This window comes from Hypanus sabinus, chromosome 6 (genome assembly GCF_030144855.1).
Source record: "Hypanus sabinus isolate sHypSab1 chromosome 6, sHypSab1.hap1, whole genome shotgun sequence".
In the NCBI taxonomy this organism is placed as follows: domain Eukaryota; kingdom Metazoa; phylum Chordata; class Chondrichthyes; order Myliobatiformes; family Dasyatidae; genus Hypanus; species Hypanus sabinus.
Window position 1 is genome coordinate 70,031,354 of NC_082711.1, and position 19,875 is coordinate 70,051,228.

At 41.5% G+C, this 19,875-nt stretch overlaps 1 protein-coding gene across 3 annotated transcripts in view; it reads right to left on the minus strand.

The window, feature by feature from the left end:
- egfra (epidermal growth factor receptor a (erythroblastic leukemia viral (v-erb-b) oncogene homolog, avian)) overlaps positions 1-19,875 on the minus strand; it is a 265,426-nt gene that overhangs the window by 84,398 nt on the left and 161,153 nt on the right. For 2 of the 3 annotated variants that reach the window (XM_059972378.1, XM_059972377.1), the window contains exons 2-3: positions 15,978-16,129; positions 3,728-3,914 (exon numbers count right to left, since the gene is read on the minus strand). In XM_059972378.1, the coding sequence (XP_059828361.1) occupies positions 3,728-3,914; positions 15,978-16,129 (339 nt within the window). Of the gene's footprint in view, positions 1-3,727; positions 3,915-15,977; positions 16,130-16,542; positions 16,721-19,875 lie in introns of those variants that run through there. The other variant, XM_059972379.1, reaches the window with a different exon arrangement.

Here is a 19,875-nt window from a genome sequence, read left to right on the forward strand (position 1 = left end):
GCATTAGCAACACAAGACTATTAACACACAGGTGGAAGGTAACAACAGTACAGGGAACCGCAGCAGTTAAACATTACCTCACAGATGATGGTGCAGAGCTGAACATTTTAGATAAGATGCTGATTTAGATTTCTTTTAAAGGCAGCTAGCCAACTGTCAGAATAAAGTTTCTATTTCAGGGAACGCAGGTATAAAGCTCTCCATCACCCAGCCGGATTGCAATCTGTCCTTTAAGTTATAACTTCTGGAGAAGTAATTTCGGGCCACTGGTACACACCTTCTTTCTGCCACTTAGGAGATACTGCTCACTGAGTTACTCTCACGGCCAGCTATAAATGGGAAAGTTTGAAAGATCAAGCTTTAGTGGGCAAGATATTGGAAGTCATCTTAGGGACTAGATATACAAGTATTTGGGATAACCATGGACTGATTAGGTAGAGTCAACATGGGTTTGTGCATGGTAGGTCATGCCTAACCGATTTTAGGAGGTTTTTTTGAGGAAGTTATCAGGTCAGCTGATGAAGTCAAGGCAGCGGATGTCATCTACATGGACTTTATCAAGATCTCTGACAAGGTCCTGCATGGGATGTTGGCTAAGAAGGTTCAGTCGCTTGATATTCAGGATGAGACAGTAAATTGGATTAGACATTGGCTTTGTGGGAGAAGCCAGAGAGTGGTAGTAGATGGTTGCCTCTCTGACTAGAGGCCTGTGACTAGTGGTATGCTGCAGGGATCAGCGCTGGGTCTGTTGTTGCTTGTCATCTACATCAACGATCTGGATGATAATGTAAGCTGGATCAGCAAATTTGCAGACGACACCAAGATTGGGCATTGTGGACAGTGAGGAAGACTATTAAAACTATTAAAGCATATTACCCTTCATAAGGTAAAGTATAGCGGATTCCAGCTAATAGAGCCATCAGGTAATTGGGACAGCTACTTATTTGTGACAACTCTTAAGGACAAAAACAAATCAAGAAAATAGGTGGGATTCCTTTTGTTTATTTGGGACACCATGCCATTTAATTGGGAAAGGAGATTGTTGCCGACCAGTTTTTAAACTAATTCCAGTTGCCTGCACTTGTGTGACTGTTAGAGACCTCACCATGCTTAGAGTGGACAGTTTTTAAAATGGCACTAGTTGCGTGTGTTTATGTTAAAAAGGCAGTGATTTTTGTCACCGATAGTTGATGACAAATAAGTAACAAGACAACTCAGGACTGTTTTGCTCACTGTGGTTTCAAATATTCAGGGTTGGAGATGCCAGAAATAGTTGGGAGTGAAAAGGAAATTATTTCTCTCCTTCAACAAGTTAGGAGCTACTATTTTGGTTTAGGTGGTGTCTGAGTAAATGCTGCTTTGGTCAACATCTTCTATCTTCCTTGTGTCTTTTACAGTTGTTTTCGGTCTTAGATCTGATTTTGAATCTGTTGGAGCCTGTAATTTGCTGTTTGGAGATTGTTTGGATGTCCCAGTGCTCTGTAGTCTCCAAACGGAGGCAGCATCCATGAGCCTCAAGGTGGGCTGGCTGCGGGATGCAAGCCGATGTTCGACGTTATTTTGGTGATTAAAGCAACGAGGGAGATTGAAGTGAATGTGGAGCGCGAGCAGTGGCTGCCAGCCTTTTGATTGCTGAGGATTGCTCTGCTACACTACTGGAGGGGGAGAACCTGCCACTGTGTCCGAAGAATATTACCCAGGTTTTCCGTGATTTGGATGTAGACTCGGGTATGGGTGGGTGTGTGTATGTATGAGGGACACAATTAATGTAAAAAATATAAGCAGGCTTTTTCCAGAGGCTGGGTGAGACTAGAAGTAGAAGCCATGAATTGAGGGCAAAAGGTGAAATGTTTAAGGGGAATATGAGCGGGAGTTTCTTCACTAGGGAATGGTTAGAGTGTGGAACAAGCTGCCAACATAAGAGGTGGATGTGGGTTTGATTTGAACATTTAATAGAAATTTGGATAGGTACGTGAATGGGGGAAGGGGGTATGGAGGACTATGGTTCAGGTGCAGGTCGATAACACTTGACAGATTACTAGTTCGGCACTGACTAGATGGGCCAAAACACTCGTTTGAATGAATTGGTAACTATGCACTCATCAGAACAGACTAGATAAGGGGAATTGGGAAGGTAGAGGTCAAGTGGCATTAAGGTAAAATGTCAGCCATGATATTAATGAATAAAGTAGGTGGTGACTGGAGTGGTAGTGGGGGTTGCAAGTGGTCTACTTTTAGTTCTATTTCTTATTTTCTTATGATTATAAGACATCTTTAATTGTGAGTGGTTTGTTATCAGACTGACGTCTCTCCCTGTGTGCAGCCATTCACCTCCTTCCATTTCTCCATCCCAAATAGAGATCAAGATACTTGTGTGGTTACTGCAACATTACTTAAAAATATAATCTCATCTTTACCACACAATTTGGACTTGAGAGCACAGGACAATCACGAATTTGCAGAAGACAAATTAGGAAGTGAACAGCGATAGGTGTTACAGGGGCTAGTAGAATATGCTTACATTGACAGGTGAAACATAGCACTGAAAAATACAAAGTGTCAGACCAGTACTAAGAACATGGAGAGATAATATAAGCTAGATACCTCAATTCCAAAGGAGGCACGGGTACACGGTAAAGTGAAGGTGCAGCGTAAATGAGGAAGAATATGGACAAAAGCTTTTTAAATAGAGGAGGAGGCTACAAGAGTAAAGAGATGATGAACTTTGATAAGACTTGGTTTTGCTACAGCTGGAGTACTGTATCCAAGTCTTGGCACAACATGTATGTGAAGGCTTTGGAGAGAATGGACTAAAAATACATTTAATGACCTTAGGGATATGGGACTTAACATACATATAGACTAGAGAAGCTGACGTATACTCCTTGAACTTGAAAGGGTGGCTATATACAAATACTCCTAATATGTCACACTTGGAATTTTAGTGGTGAAATACTGACTGATGGATTTTTCCTGTGTGTTGGACTTCATTGCCATTAATAGTCTAACATACTTGCAATTCATTTTTTCAGACCGTTACAGATTGGCGTAATAATTTTTTGTAAAGTGAGCCTGGTACTTATCAAGGCACCTTGGGGAACAAAAGGGGGTTCTCACATGTTAATTGGAATGTAGGAATTGGGACCTAACTGTGTTAATCAGAGCATGGGAACCAGAGCTGATGCACTAAATTGTATATGAGAACCAGGGTCCTGGCTGGAATAAAGGGAATATGTTAATGGGAGCACTGGAATCAGAGTATTATTTTGTTAATAGGAGCGTGAAAATGAGCACTAGTTAAGCTGGTTGCCAAATTATGGGGATTCCTGAACAATTGATTTATGGGAGGTTATTGACAGAGTAGTTAGAGGTGAATCTGTTCCACCAATGGAAGGCTGAAGAACCAGAGAATGCAGATTGTATATGGTTGGCAGAAGAACCAGAAGTGAAATGGGAGGAAAAAAATATACTTGTTTGCAGTGAGTTGCTGGAATCTGGGTTACACTGCCTAGGAATGCAGAGAAGGTAGATTCAATCACGGTATTTCAAATGAAACTGGTTAAGGTACTAGAGAGGGAAGAATGCAGTGACAAGAAAGGGATTGGATTGCTTTGCACAGACAAAATGTGCCCCCTTTTATACTGTAAGCTTCCAATGATTCTCCAAAATTAAAACATTCAGCAAAAAGACACAATTTAATTAGCATAAAAAGAGGAAATAAACAAACCTGTGAGATTCATTAAGGGCAGCTCACTGAGCCCGCTTCTTCCTTCCTGATCATAGTTTGATAAGATGACTAGTGCATACTTGTCGTCGTAAAGTTGGTGGCCTCGGATAATCCGAAGATTCTGCAGAGGGATCCTTGAAATTTGGTTGAGGGCTATGAGGACATAACCTGAAACTTCCTGAATACTCTGCAAATGAAAAGAACATTCATCATGTGATAAGGGTATTCAAATAAATTATCAGGATTTTGGGAGGCATCCTAGAGACTCTGGCATATACATTTCAATTTGTGATATACAGACATACAAACTTTAAACATGGAATATTCATGTGCATTCATTGTTAATTTATTTTCCCCATTTCTTTTTTGTCTGCCATCTTCTAGGCATGGACTTCTTAGTCAATCCCTGCACAATGTGCACTAATAACAACAAAGTTCTTATTAGTTGTTTGTGACATGGGAAGCTACTCAGTGGCTGGACCCTCACCGGAGGTCATCATGTTGTTTTCCTCTGACACCCACACATGGATGCTTCCAAAAATAGCTCTGCATTCAGATCCAGAACAGGAAATTCTGCTAATTTTATCCTTCCTTATCCTGGGTAAAGTGTAATAATTCTATCTATACACTGACTGAGAAACATTTGACTCATTATTAGAGTTTAAAATGACACATCGTCTCCATTCATCACTTTAATAATTCATTTCAGGAAACCATAACATTGTTTTATAATGGAATTAGGTGGCAAGAATATGTTAAAACAATTAAATTTTTAAAAATGAAGGATATGTGCAAGCTGCATAGTAAAAGGTGAAAAAATTTTTAAAAAATCTCTGAAATCAACTTTAGCCAAGGTAAATAAATGCTGGTTTAAACGCTCAGAAGATAAGACGTGTTTGGTTTAAAAAAACATCTGAAACTGAAGTGAAAGTAGGAGGACTTTACTTGCATCTACTGTATATCAAAGATTAAAGTAAATTAATAATCAAAATGTATTTCACCAGATGCTACCTTGAGATTAATTTACTTGCGGGCATGCATAGTAGAATAAAGAAATACAATAGAGTCAATGACAGAGATTGACAAAGAATAAATGCGCAAAAGACAACAAACTGTACAAATATAGAAAAAAATACCAAATAATAAGTAAACTCACAAATCAAAATACTGAGAACACAAGTTAGAGTTATCGGAGGTCTATGATAAAATAAGCCTGTCAGCATGGTTTCCTTAAGGGGATATATTGTCTGACAAATGTGTTGGGAGTTCTTTGAGGAAGTAACAGGCAGGGTAGACAGAGGAGAGCCTGTGGATGTTCCTTACTTGGATTTTCCGAAGGCCTTTGACAAGGTTCCAGTGGCAGGGTGGAGAGATGCCTCCGCCAAATCAGGTGTAAAGTCCTCTTTCTCTATGCTAGCCTGCAGATCACCCTTAGGCAAGGTACAGCGCCTACCTAGCCCACCCGTTCAGGGTCACGTGAAGCTACGGGAGCAGGTGGTGGACAGTCATATGAACAGCTGGTGCACATCACAGTCCTCGTTATGTGACCATTGATATCAGGCAGACAAATCTCTGAAGCGCGTTGAAAATGGCTGAAGTCACACGTCTTATAAAGACACGGCCCAGAAGAAGACAAACAACTTCTACAGAAAAAATTGCCAAGAACAATCATTGTCATGGAAAGACAATGATCACCCACGTCATACAACATGGTACGCAATTCTGATGATGATTTGACAAGGTGCTGCTCATAAGGCTGCTAAACAAGGTAATAGTCCATTGGATTACAGGAAAGATATATATACACACACACACACATACACACACACACACATAAATGTATGTATGTAAGGAGTTTCTTCTTTTATGTTACTGCTAAGGCTAATAAAATGGCTTCTTTGTTATGTTAAAAGTAAAAATGCTTCTTTGTTATGTTAACTAGTGAGAGAGTGCTTTCTCTTGCAGCTTGTTTGGGTTATAATTGCTGATAACGAGAATTGTATTTATTTGTTAACCAAGTTTGATAGATGTTATTCTTTCCTGTGGGGCTGTAAACTAGTGTTGCACGGGCTTTTGGGGAGTCGGTGTGAGGGGGTTAGAGGGAGGAGACGCGATGCTGTAAGCTAGGCGACAAAACGGACCCTGAGTGGGAGTCTGAGGCCCAGGGTTTCGGCGAGGAGAGGAGACCAGGACAGATTCTTGTGGAACATCTGGTTAACCACCATGGTTGGTCCCAGATGGTGGGTCGAGGAGGTCTGAGGGGGATCGAATGGTGGCAAGAAGACTTCGTTAACTGAGCTCCAACGGTTATGCACAAAGTGGTTGAACTTTGATAAGATTGGCGCCTTTTACTTTTCCTTTTATATTGTATCTCTATTAAGTACATAGTTCAATTAAGATCTATAATCATTTAAATTGCATATGGTGCACTGTCTGTTATTTGGTGTGGTGGGGGCATCACGCAGCATCCACACCAGCTGATTACCCAGTTTGGTGGGGCCGAAGGCTGCTCCCCCTAGACGGAAGCGAGCTGAGTGAGCCTGAAACTTTGCGGGGGCTACATTGCCCTGGTTGAGTATTTTGTTGGCAGTCTCAATGTCAACTGTGACTGTGATGTGGCTTCTCAGCAGATCTGAGCATTTTGCCAAAGGTCTCAACCTCACAGCAATCTGTGTCAATGAATTTGTTATTTTTGACTTCTGAATTATGTCTTAATGTGACGCACTATGCTAAATGCCCTCTCTACATCACAATTAGTCTATAGAAGGCTCATGAGAATGATCCTGGGAATGAGAGAGTTAAATTATGGGACAGGTGCTCAATGCTTGTACTCACTGGAGCTTAGAAAAATGGGGGGGGGGGGTGGGGGATCTCATCGAAACTGACTGAATATTGAAAGGTCCTGATAGAGTGATGTTTCCAAAAGTGGGAGAGTCAAGGACCAGAGGACACAGCCTCAGAATACAAGGACATCCCTTTTAGAACAGAGCTAGAAGGAATTTCTTTAGCTAGAGGTGGCAAATCTGTGAAATTTATTGCCAGAAATGTCTGTGGAGACCAAGTCATTGAGTCTATTTAAAGTGGACATTAATAGGATCTTGATTATTAAGGGTATCAAAGGTGCAGAATGGGGTTGAGGGGAATAACAAATCAGCCATGATAGAATAACTGAGCAGACTCAATAGCCCAAATAACCTTCAGGTTAAGATAGCACTACCAAACGTGAGTGATAGCTTCTGGTAGTCAAATAGCTAAGAAATCTGACTGAAAACATCACTAAGAGCACCTTTCCTGAGGTACATTGTGTTAAATTATTGCAGCAAACAGCAAAGGGGCAAGTGATGGCGAGTTGAGTTTGGGGGATGAGCCAAGATGATGTGTTGCAGAATCATTGCAGTTGGAGTTCTGATGCCCATAGAACAGGCCTGGGATCCAACAGGTTGGATCATTCTGGGCACCGAAAGAAGTTGAGGCCTGGGCAGAGAAGTTCTGATGCTCATTCAACTGGCCAAGGTGCGAGGTTTTATTGATTTGGGCGCTGAGCTGATTTGAAGAGTTTGAGAGCGGCTTCAGGCTGAGCTGTGAAGTCTGGGCCTGGAGTGAGTCACTGGGCAGCATAGTCCAGGCCCGGAGCCTTTCGCTGCAGCTGGGTCCTAGTCCGAGGTGCAATACACTACTTAGACATTTTAAATGCCGGCCCAGATTGGAGGTGAGAGCCAATTTTGCTCTGTCTCCGTGATCTTCACTCCTCTCTCCAGGACGCCAGAATCTTTTACTGTTCTGTTGTTTGGACAATTTAAACGCCAGCCCAGAAAGACTGAAAAAACAAGTTGTCGGTCAGATGACAGACAATTTTGCTCGTTCTCCATGATGGTCATCGCCATGGTGCTGAGGCTATGAAGTCTGCCCCAGTTGCTATGCTCTGTGCCCGCTAATATGATGAACAGATAAGCAAGGCTTTGGGCCTACTCTGGGCTGCTCCAGGGTTCAGATAAGAAGTATCTGTTTTGGTTTGAAATTCTGTTGTTGTTCGCTTCAATCGTCTGCATGTATTTTTTCCTTTCTCTTGCACATCAAGTGTTGATATTTTATTTTTTTTCTTCAATTGAGTTCTTCGGGTTTCTTGCTTTGTGGCTACCTGTGAGCAAGCAAATCCCAAGGTTGTATAGTTTTTAAATTCTTTGATAATAAATGATGAATCTTGAGTGACCTAATTCTGCTCATATGTCTTAAGATACTGTTGAATCAGTCCGGTGTTGAGGTGAGCGAAGTTACCTACGTTGGTCCAGGAGTCTGATGGTTGAAGTGTGATATCTGTTCCTGAACCTGCTGGTGTGGGACCCAAAGCTCCTCGATCTCTATCCTGAGTCATCAAGCAAGAGAAGAGTATAATCCTGGCGTCGGTCATCCTTGATGATGTGTGCTATCTTCATCAATCCTCCTAGATGTACTTCAAGGTGAAGAGAGGTTTTTCTGTGTCGGACTGGACTACCACTTTGTGTAGGCTTTTCCACTCTTGGGAATTGTTGTTTCCATTCCAGGTCATGACACAATCAGTCAGAATACTCTCCACTGTGCATCTATAGAAGTTTGTCAAAGTTTTAGAAGACATGCCAAATCTGCGCAAATTTTGAAGAAAATAGAGGCTTCTTTCAAATAACACTTGCCTGCTGGTCCAGGAGAGACCCTCGGATATGATAATGCCAATGAATTTAAAGTTGCTCATCCTCTCCAGCTCCGATCACCTAATGGGGGCTGGATTCTTTCTCCTGTACTGAATAATCAGCTCTTTGGTTTTGCTGACATTGAGTGAGGGGCTGTTCTGGTGGCACCAATCAACCAGACTTTCAATCTCCCTCCTATATGCCAACTCATCAGCACCTTTGATTTTGACAACAGTGATATTGTCAGCGAACTTAGATATGCCATTGGAGCTATAATGTTGAATGTCATTAGTTGCAATGTTAGAGTACAACCTATAAAGTGAAATTGGTATGGAGTAGAATCATAAACCAAAGAGTGAGGGGATCAGGTGAGAGTTCATCCAAATTGAGCCACAACAGAGCAAGAGGGGAAAAAAAGACCCCAAGGAAACCATGAATTTAGTTGAAAATGCATCAGCTTGTGAACCTGCCACTGAACACAAATTGGGCTAGTCCAATCTTAATCTGAAGTTTGTTTATGAGAATACTTTCCAGTATTAGTTAGGTTGTCAAACTTGAATTACTGGTTAATGGTTTTTTAATGCAGAAATGATTACAAGGAAATTAAATAGTGATAAACATGAAGTCACATGAATCTGTATGTAGTTGACTTTCTTAGAAGTGCACTGTTGCAAGATTCAGTGAAAGGTTTGAGGCTGTTTAAGGCAGGACATTTCCAAGACAAACATTAAGCTTTCAATAAGTGTACTACTGTTTTACAATAATTTATCATGTTATAACTTGCAGATAAAATAGAAATTGTAATATTTTTAGCAGTGATTGTGCGCCATGTCCCTTGGCCACTGATTTGCATTGTAGCACCCTTTTCATAAGGGAAGGAAGTTTTTTTAAGATGCAACATCATCTGGGGTGAACATCAAAACAGAGACAAAGAAGTTTAGAAACTGAGGAAGTGAGCTGTAACAGGCAAACAGAGTTATAACATCTGCAATTTCTTAAATATAAAAATAACCTCACACTATGTTCCATGCAAGGGGAGAAGGGAATAGTAAAATGATAAACATTTCAGACAGCCAAACATTTTCAATAACATTCAGTCTACATGGATTTACCTCTGGACCAGTAGTTCCCAAAGTGGGTGATACTGACTCCCCAGGGGTGGTGGGAGTTTCTTTATTCCATAAAGATAAAGGTGATGGTGGAGGGGGTTGCTCGGCAGCAAGGGGGGCAGCTGAGGGATTACAGGCTTAATTTAGAAGATGAATTGTTTATTATAAGCATTTGATCTTCAGTGCCTCATAATTGATTACAATGATCAAGTAATCATCTTTTCTCTTAGACTTTGCTCAAAGTGCATTGTAGTTGTTGAAAAACAATGTGACCCTTCTGTACCTGGCATACCACGAGAAATCCAGACTGGAGAAATCTTGTAATTTTCGGGCCTGGTCCGCACATTATTGCTGTTCATGACTATACTACAATGTTATCGAATATGACTTCCCCGATGCGAATCTTGTGAATTAGGGTATGGCATTCCATTAGGTAAAGTTCAGAACCTGGTCTTTTGAATGGTGTTGACTGTACTCTAGTCTGCGACCCAACCGAGATATCACTGCCCCACTTTACATACCTTCAGGCAGAGAGCGAGGTTTTGGGTGAGCTATGATGACTTTCCCCTTTATTGAACACAATGCCTGAGGCTGGACTTAAACAATAGATGACTGATGGTGATCATTCATCCACAATGGAAATGGCAGAAGCAGACCGAATGAAAAACTGTAGGCAGCATAGTCTGGAGTATCTGAACTATGGACTTATACCAGTACAGCCAATGTGTATGTTGTGAGAAAGAAATTTTTTCAAATGAGACAATGAAACCGTTCAGGGTCCTTGAACATCTGAAGGGAATGCACTCTAAAAAAGCAAACAAGAACTTGGCTTATTTTCTGTCAATTTTTGAAAACTTTCGGAAATAAAAAAACACTTCAAACCAGCACTCCACAACAGAAGTATGATGGCTTGTGTGCTTCATACAGCATTTCATTGTTCATTGTTAGTTCTGGAAAGCCCCACACAATTGGAGAAGAACTGATTCTGCCAGCATTAAGGTTGGTTCTGAGTACGAGGGGTGATTGATATATTTGTGGCCTAAGGAAGAAGGAGATGAGTTATACAGCTCTCGTTACACGCACATGCAGTTCAACTCTTTGAGTGATTATGCAGAAAGTTTGAAGTTAATAACTCACCAGGATTGATAAGTTTGTGGCCTAAGGTAGAAGGAGATGAGTTATTAACTTCAAACTTTCTGCATAATCACTCAAAGAGTTGAACCGCACGTGCATGTAATGAGAGCTGTATAACTCGTCTCCTTCTAACCCAGGCCACGAAACTTATCAATCACCCATCTGTGGACACTTTCTGGAGGTCCAAGATCCGTATGCTCCACGACCTTTGGACTAAGTGTGTAAATGTAGAAGGGGACTATGTTGAAAAATAAATGTGCTAGGTTTCCTAAAATTGACTCCTTTCAGCTTAGGCCACGAACTTATCAATCACCCCTCGTATCGTTTTGCACAAGTCACCAGAGCAAATAATTAAAGCAATTCCACTCAGCAACAACTCTGTTCAAAGATGTATACATGGAATGTCTCAGAGTGTGGAAGATACATTGTGCAACATACTTTTGACATCAGAGTTGGCTCTGCAGCTCAATGAGTCAACTTTACCAGGCAACCAATCATTGCTTCTTGCTTATGTCCGCTTCATAAAAGATGAAAACATGGTTTACCAGTTGTTATTTGCAAGGTGATTCCAAACAGATACAAAAGGGGAGTCAATATTTTGGATTGTTGAATGATTTTTCAAAGAGAAAGACATTCTCGCTAGTGCAACAGATGGGGCACCAATGACTGGACACCACTGTGGGGTTATCACTTTCATGAATAAAGCTGTAACTCACATATTTACCATTCACTGTGTAATTCACAGACGGCATCTTGCAAAATACCCAAGTGATGAGCTGCACAACTTATTAAATATTGTTATCACAGCAGTAAATAAGATCAATTCTTGACTGTTTCTCGAGACAATGCCTGCACTGCTCTGCTACTATTAAGGTAAGGACATGGATGTGGTGAGGACCTACAAATACCTAGGGGTGCATCTGGAGGACAGTCTTGAGTGGAGCACCAACACAGAGGCTGTGTACAAGAAGGGCCGGCGCCACCTCTACTTCCTGAGGAGACTGAGGTCCTTTGGAGTAGGCAGGCCTCTCCTTCACATGTTCTACCAGTCTGCTGTCACCAGTACAATCTTCTATGCGGTGGTGTGCTGGGGCAATGGTATCAACAAGGGTAATGTTAACAGACTCAATAAACTGATTAGAAAGGCTGACTCTATTATAGGAGTCAAACTGGACACACTGGGGGACTGTGGTAGCACAAAGGACCCTATGGAAAATTCTGGCAATTCTGGACAATATTTCTCACCCTCTGCAAGCCAACTTGGCTGAAATAGATGAAGACAACTGCGCTGCTGCGAAGAGCGCTGTACGAGGTCATTCTTACCCTCGGCCATTAGGCTCGATAATGAGTCAACCTATAGCCTGGCAAGAGATGAACTCCTCCCTTTTAGACTGTTTGAGGTAACATTTCTTTATTCTTTCTTACATCTCTTCTAACATTTGTATAGCTGTGCACTTGTTACTGTGATGCTGTAATTTCCCTTGGGATCAATAAAATATCAGAGCTTTGTATTGAGAATGATGTATAGCTTGAATGCTTGCTGTTGCACACAGAAGTCAGATAGCTCTCAAAACGAAAATGCCTGAAACACTTACATACACTTTTCGAAACTGTAATAAAATTTTTCAAAGACTTGAACGCTTCATTCAGTAATCAACCCAAGAATATGAAGCATGACATTGCTTATTTGTCAGAATTGTTCACAAAGTTTAATGAAATCAACCATCAGTTGTAAGGAAACTAAGTGAATCTGATCAAAGTCAAACCAGTCTCCATATTTCTGCCCAAATTATCCCTATTTAAGAGTAACGTTGACCTTTTCCAATTTCTGAGCCTCTCTGAATTGGAAGAGAGGGAATGCAGGATGAAAGTATACTGTGCCCACCTGAGTGAGCTGCATCAAGGCAGATCAGAGATTTCAGGATCTTCTCTTGATCCAATTTCCAGATTGGGTAAGAAATCCATTCTAGAACATCGTAATGAAGAATTGACATGAATGGTGGATGAAGAACTGATCTTGCTACAAAATGATTTTAAGATGATAAGACCTTAAGAAATAGGAGCAGTATTACGTTCTTTGACCCATCGACTCTGCTCCACCATTTTATCATGGCTGATCCAATTCTCCTCTCAGACCAATCTCCTGCCGTATCCCTTCATGCCCTAACCAATCAAGAATCTATCAACCTCTGCCTTAAATAAGCACCTGGCCTCCACAGCTGCCTGTAGCAATGAATTCCAGATTCACCACTTTTTGGCTAAAAAATAATTCCTCTTCATCTCCATTCTAACAGCATGCCCTTCTATTCTGAGGTTACACCCGCTGGTCTTAGACACTTCCACCATTGGAAACATCCTCTCCACAGTCACTCTATCAAGGCTTTTCACCATTCAAGAGGATTCAATGAGGTCATCCCTTATTCTTCTGAATTCTAGTGAATACAGGCCCAAAGTCATCAAACGTTCTTCATATGACAAGCCATTTCCTGGAAACATTTTCGTGAGCCTCCTTTGAATCGTCTCCACTTTCAGCAAATCCTTTCTAAAATAAGGCTCATAATAGTCCAGGTGAGGCCTCACCAGTGCTTTATTAAACTCAACATTACATCCTTGCTTTTATATGCTAGCCATCTTGAAATAAATGGTAATATTGCATTTGCCTTCTTCACTTCAGACTCAACCTGCAAATTAACCTTTAGGGAAGTCCTGCACAAGGATTTCAAAGTCCCTTTGCACCGCCTATTTTTATATTTTCTCTCCGTTTAGAAAATAGTCAACTCTTTTGTTTCTTCTACCAAAGTGCATGACCATACACTTTTTCACACTGTATTCCATCTGCCACTTCTTTGCCCATTTTTCTACTCTAAGTCCTCCTGTAGCCTCTCTACTGCCTCAAAACTGCCTATCCCACCAACTATCCTCATATACTCTGCAAACTTTGCAACAAACCCATCAATTCTAACCCTGGTGGTCTGGCCCTTTAACTTAGCACCTACTCCCTGTTCAGAATCTTGTCTCTCATCCTACCCATGTCATTGGTACCCACATTGACCATGACTCCTGGATGCCCCCTCTCACGAGAATGCCGACAACTTGATCCGAGATATCCCAGGCCCTGGCACCCGGGAGGCACCATACCATCCGGGAATCTCGTTCTCGCCCACAGAACCTCCTGTCTGTTCCCCAAACTAACGAGTTCCCTATCACCATGGTGTGCCCATTCTTCCCCCCTCCCCTTCCCTTTTGGGTCACAGAGGCAGACCCTATGCCAGAGACCTGACCACTGTGACTTTCCTCTGTAAGGTTACCCCTCCTGACAGTATCCAAAGTGATATAAGTTATTGCTTATGGCTCTCGCACAATGATGGCAGATGAAAGGAACTATCACCTCCATGCAGGCAAGCTAGAATTCCTGGCTTTAAAGTGGGCGATCACTGACAAGTTCCACGATTATCTGTACTATGCCCCAACCTTCACTGTACATAGTGATAACAGCCCGCTCACCTACATCCTGTCAACTGCAGAACTGAAAGTGACCACTTCCAGGTGGGTTGCAGAGTTGGTGATTTCCACTTTACCATCAAGTACAGACCGGGAAAAGTGAACAGTGATGCCGATGCTTTGTCGAGAATGCCGCTGGATGTAGAGTCAGTGATGAGAGAATGTTCAGAGGAACTGCCGCCTAACACCATCGCTGCCGTCAATGTGCAAGAGCCATGAGCAATAATTCTAATCTTGCCGTCTTGTTTCTGATACAGTACTGCTCCCAAGCCTTGGTGTGATGCATCCGTGTGTACAATGAATGGCTGAGTGAAATCAGGGAAACCTAACACTGGTGGATGGAGCAGACAGTCAATCAGCTGTTCAAGTACCTGTTGGTGCTGGTCTGTCCACATGATCGGCTTGTTTGAGTGTACAACATGGCTCGCTTTCTTTACCCTGGTTTGTGATTTTCGGTTGTCAGGAACTTCAGCCGGATCTGGTTTCAGGAGCTCACACAGACAGCTGGCTTTCCGTGAAAAGTCTTTGATGTACTGCCTGTAGTAGGTGAGCAAACCAAGCATTTTTCTGAGTAGGCCCATAGTCTGAGGTCTGATGTCTTTTAGTGCTCTAACAGCTTCAAAGTCGGCTGGATCAACTCTACTGCCCTCTGCAGAAACCCTTCTGCCCAAATAGCGGACCTCACGCTTGAATAGGTCACACTTACTTGGCTTGAGTTTGATGCTGTACTCTCTGAGGCTTTGCAGCACTGTTTGTACGTTATTCACACGGTCGTCGAAGGTCTTACTGAAAACCAGTGTATCATCCAGATAAGGAATGCAGGTGTCATCCCAAGGTTCAAAGAAAACAAAAAAAAATCCAGAAAAACAACCATAAAGACTTTTGTCTTCTGGAAGAAATCTCTGAACGCTGCCCTTTGCTGTGAAAAAGTCAGCACACTCCTTTCCAACCGTGAAGCTCAGTTTCCGTGCAGTCTCCCAACTTCTTTCAAAGCAATGAAACAGACTGCAAATGACTGAATGTGGGGACCTGAGACTCCTGAATAACATTCAGCCTGATATTGAGAAGCTGCTATCATAGCACCAAGCCCGTCCATCTCACTGAAAGGTGAAAAATCAATCAAGAGGCACATAGTTGGGATGACTTATTTATGCTCTAAAATTGCTGATTTATATTGTTTATTTTGTAATGAAATAAAAGAAATAATTTTAGTTGTAGATCTATATAGATGTGATTAATTTAAAAAAAAATTTAAAAGCAGATTATTCATTCATGAGTTCCAAAAGTGTTACCTTAGTAGTGCATACCCTAGCATTCAAACCGAATGCCTCAAACTACCATAGTTACCTCGTAGGTTGTGAAACATCATGAAATTGCAAACTGGATTATATAATTGTTAGCATTTCCCTTCTTTAATGTTTGAGAATTGATTAAAACATTGAATGAAAGTATTTATACAATAATAAGCATGAGAATTCACCTGCAACTGAAATACAAAAGACTGTAGATGCTAGCAATTTGAAACCACCTAATCTACCAAAAAATGCTGCACAACTTGGTAGATCAGGTGGCAAACAAAGAGTGGGAGCGATGGGAGGGAAGTGGGGTAGTAGGAAAAGAGAGCTGAGTGGGTGTACAGAGGATAGGTGGCGGGAATGACTGAGATGTGGGGGTGACCAAGATAGATAGACAGGAGTGGCAGGGTGACCCAGCTAGTCAGAGTGTCGGTGAAAATAGGAAGAATAAATTATACATGGACAAGGATAATTCCATGAAACAAACTGCTGAAATAAATGGCTGCTCTCAACCTTGAAAGCGAAAATCATAAATGAGGACTCTTACTTCAAGGAAGGACACGTCATGATACGGCTGCAGGAATGTTATTTCCAGATTTCCCATCACTACCTCACAAGCGTTGTAAGTCCGACGAAGGTTGTTGTAATGGTCTTGCGCATTTGACAGCATTGTGAGCTTGTTTTCAATTCCTGAACAGACTGCAATAAGAATAAAAAAAAGAAATAAGCATCAGTCCACATCCAATCTTTTGTCATTCATTTGAATAACACAAATCACTTCTATCAGAAGAGATCCTGTAAAAACAATATCATTTTGCTTGGTTTTATTAATAGCTCCTAAATGAATCTAAATTACATATGTGAATAACTAGATTTACAGTAAAAGATTTGAAAGCACATGGCACTCGTAATGTAAATACATGCTCAGTCAGGTATTGGGTAAGGCTTGACATCGGCACAAAGTCATTTGGTAATTATTCAAGGAAGGCTACTATCTCTAACTTGCTGTCAAATTCAAGTCTACATATCCTATTCCTACTTTAAGCTTAAGATTCAAGTACATTTATTGTCAAAGACTGTATAAATTATACAAACTTGAGATTTTTTTTTACATTTAACAAGGCAGTTTTTCAATGTTGGTTGTCAGCCGGGTCAATCTGTCCGTGAACCCCGTCGGTTGCTGCCGTACGCTCCAGTATTTGGTTTTTTTTTGTTTTAAGTTCTCCTGCGTGAGAGCCAACAGCTGTCCGTTGTTTTAAGTTTTTCTAGTCTGTAACTTACACAAACGCGCACTTTTACGGCGAGATTCGACACCAAACATGTCGCTTGTTTTTGGTGGATGTGTCCTGCGCAGGAGAGGAGGAAAAAAAAACTTGAGATTTCTTGCTCATGGTTAGCCACAAAGCAAGAAACCCAAAAGAACCCAATTAAACAAAGAAAGAATAAAAATAAAAAGAGCAATACTTGATTGCAAAAGAAAGAAATAAAACAAGTCAATACAAACACAAACCAAAACTGAGTCCTCTGATCCAAACCCTGGAGCAGTCCGGAGTAGCCCCAAAACTTGCTCATCATATTATTAGCAGCATGGAGCAAGCAGACAAGGCAGTCTTCATAGCCTTGGTATCATGGAGATGATCTTCATTGAGAACAAACAAAATCAGCTCTCATCCCGAATGACACCTTGTCTTTCAATCTATCTTGGCTGGTGTTTAGATTGACCAAACAGCCGAATAGCGAAAGGCTATGATGTGCTGGAGAGAGGAGTGAGCAAGTGAAATTGGCTCTCACCTCTGATCCGGGCCAGTGTTTAAAATGTCTAAAAAGCATATTGTACGTCGCACTATGATGCACCATCAATAACTCTCTCTGAGACTTGAAGGTGAGATAGTGGCTTTTATTGACTGGAAGAAAGGACAAGCAGTAGTTGACCACCATACTACATCCTGGAGACTGAAGGCCGGGCTCAGGCCCCAATCGCCTTTATACCGGGGTCTGTGGGAGGAGCCATGGTCAGTGGGAGGGGCCACAGGAGCAGTCAGCAGGGGGCGTGTCCAGACAGGTATATGTAGTTCACCACACATTAGGACCTGGCTGCAGTGAAAGGCTCCGGGCCTAGACCACACTGCCCAGCGACTTGCTCTGGGCCTAGATTTACTTGCGCAACTTGAAGTCACTCTCAAGCTCTTCACATCAGCTTGGTGCCAGAGTGACCCAACCTCGCACCAAGTACAGTTACACGGGCACTGAACCTCTTCTATCCAGGCCCTGTCCTTTCCTTTCGATACCCAGAGCAAACCACCCTCTCTCCCAGGTCAGCTGTACAGGCATCAGAACTCCATCTGCAACGATGCTGCAGCACAAAATCTCTCTAACTCGCCTCGCCATCACTAGCCCCTTCACTGTTTGATACAATAATTTAACACAATCGACCCCAGAGAATGTTATTTTTAGTGATTTTTTTAAAGTCGGATTTCTTAGTTTATTAACTATCAGCAAGCTGTCAGACACGTTTGGTAGTGCCATCTTAACATGAGAATTTACCTCCAGAAACCTGACTAATTCTATGTACTGAGCCAAACAAAATTCAATAAAGAACTGCAGATGCTAGCAATTTGAAAACACCTCACACCTCCTCCCTCTCTCAGTGTTGGAATCCAAAAGTCAGGTGGCAACTGCACATGGGAGGGAGGGAATGGGATTTTTCCTGAGCAGAGCAAATAGATCACTTGATGAATTTACACAGCAACTGCAGCGCTCACATCATAGCTGTGGTTTGAGTGCCGGCCAGGCAGAAATTGTTTACATTGCTTGGCTCCTGGCTGTGCTGGAACTTGAACTGTCCTGTTTCAGGGAATGTTTTGGGCATGCCTGGATAAATCACTTCTCTTACAGCCTCGGAGGCTTTAATCTTTATCAAAACAGGGATCAAGAATTCTCATTTTCTAAATGGATATTTTGTTGATTTGCAAACCAGCATTAATATTGTACTAAATGATACCAACAGAAAACGGTGCAAACATATCCTCTCTGAGGAAAGTCACGACTGATATCTATCTTTAATTGATTCAAAGCCAACTCAAAGAGTGATAAAGAAGAATATACAAGGTTGTGTTTAATAATACTTTGGATCTTGGCCATTTCTGCTCAGTTCAATGTAAATTTATTATCAAAGACACAAAACACTACAGATCCTTATTCACTAATAGGTATTCTTTGCGCTCAAGTGTATCTGAACATGAGATGAAGAGTCCTTGAAAGTGATAGGCCACAGGCTATGGAATCATTTTAATGATGAAGTGAAGTTGAGTGATGTTAACCCCCCCCCCCCCAACCCCCGGTTCAAGAGCCTGATGGTTGAGGGGCAATAGCTGTTTCTGAACCTGGTGGTGTGAATCCTGAAGCTCCTGTCTATTCTTTCTGTTTGCAGCAGTGAGAAGACAGTGTGACCTGGGTGGTGGGGGTCCATCTTGATGGATGCAGCTTTCCTGTGATAATGTTTTGTGTAGATGTGCTCATTGGTGGGGATGGCTTTATATATGATGGGTTGGGCCCGCATGCACTACTTTCTGTAGGATTTTCCATTCAAGGGCATTGATGTTTCCACACCTGGCTGTGATGCAGACAGTCAATATACTCTCTGCCACACATCTATAGAAATTTATCATAGTCTTAGACTTCAGTCTCAGTAACATCCTTGTGAATCTGTTCTGTACCCTTTGTAAATTGATGATATTCTTCCTATAGCTGGGCAGCCAGAACTGCACACAACATTCCAGGAGTCTTTTCACAATGACCTGTAGAATTGCAAAATACTCTCTTTTCTCCATACCTTTTGTCTTCTTCAATTTACAACCCATCTAATTACTTTTCCAAATTGTTATACTATTGATTTGACATATCTGTCTGACCTGCTGAATATTTCCAGCATATTTTTTTTAAATTTCAGATTTCCAGCATTTGCTGCTCTTTGGAAATGGATAAGCACATTGGTCTGATGACTGAGCTTAAGACTTGCTCGAATCCAATCTGCACTGGAATTTAGTGAAGGGTGAAAAGTCAAACTCTTTAAATGGAAGATTTACTTATGACTCTCAGGGTCACAACTTATTACCGTGCGTTAATTCCTTAATACAGCAAAACATCTCAGAGCGCTTCACCAGAATGTTAACAAAAATAAACTCAAATCAAGCCACAAAAAATGTAATTTGGCTGATTATTATATACATGGAACAAGAAAGCAAATGAATGAAATATTGAGTGAACCAGGTGTTCTTCCATGTAAGCTGCAAAATGTCAAAACACAGATGCTGTAGTAATTAAGTCAGCAAACATCAAACTGGGTCTTTATTCCAAAGGTTTGGAGTTCAGAAAGAGAATTTTCATTGCAATTTTAGATGCTGTTGGTGAGGCCATATCTGGTGCACTGGGCGCTGTTTTGACAG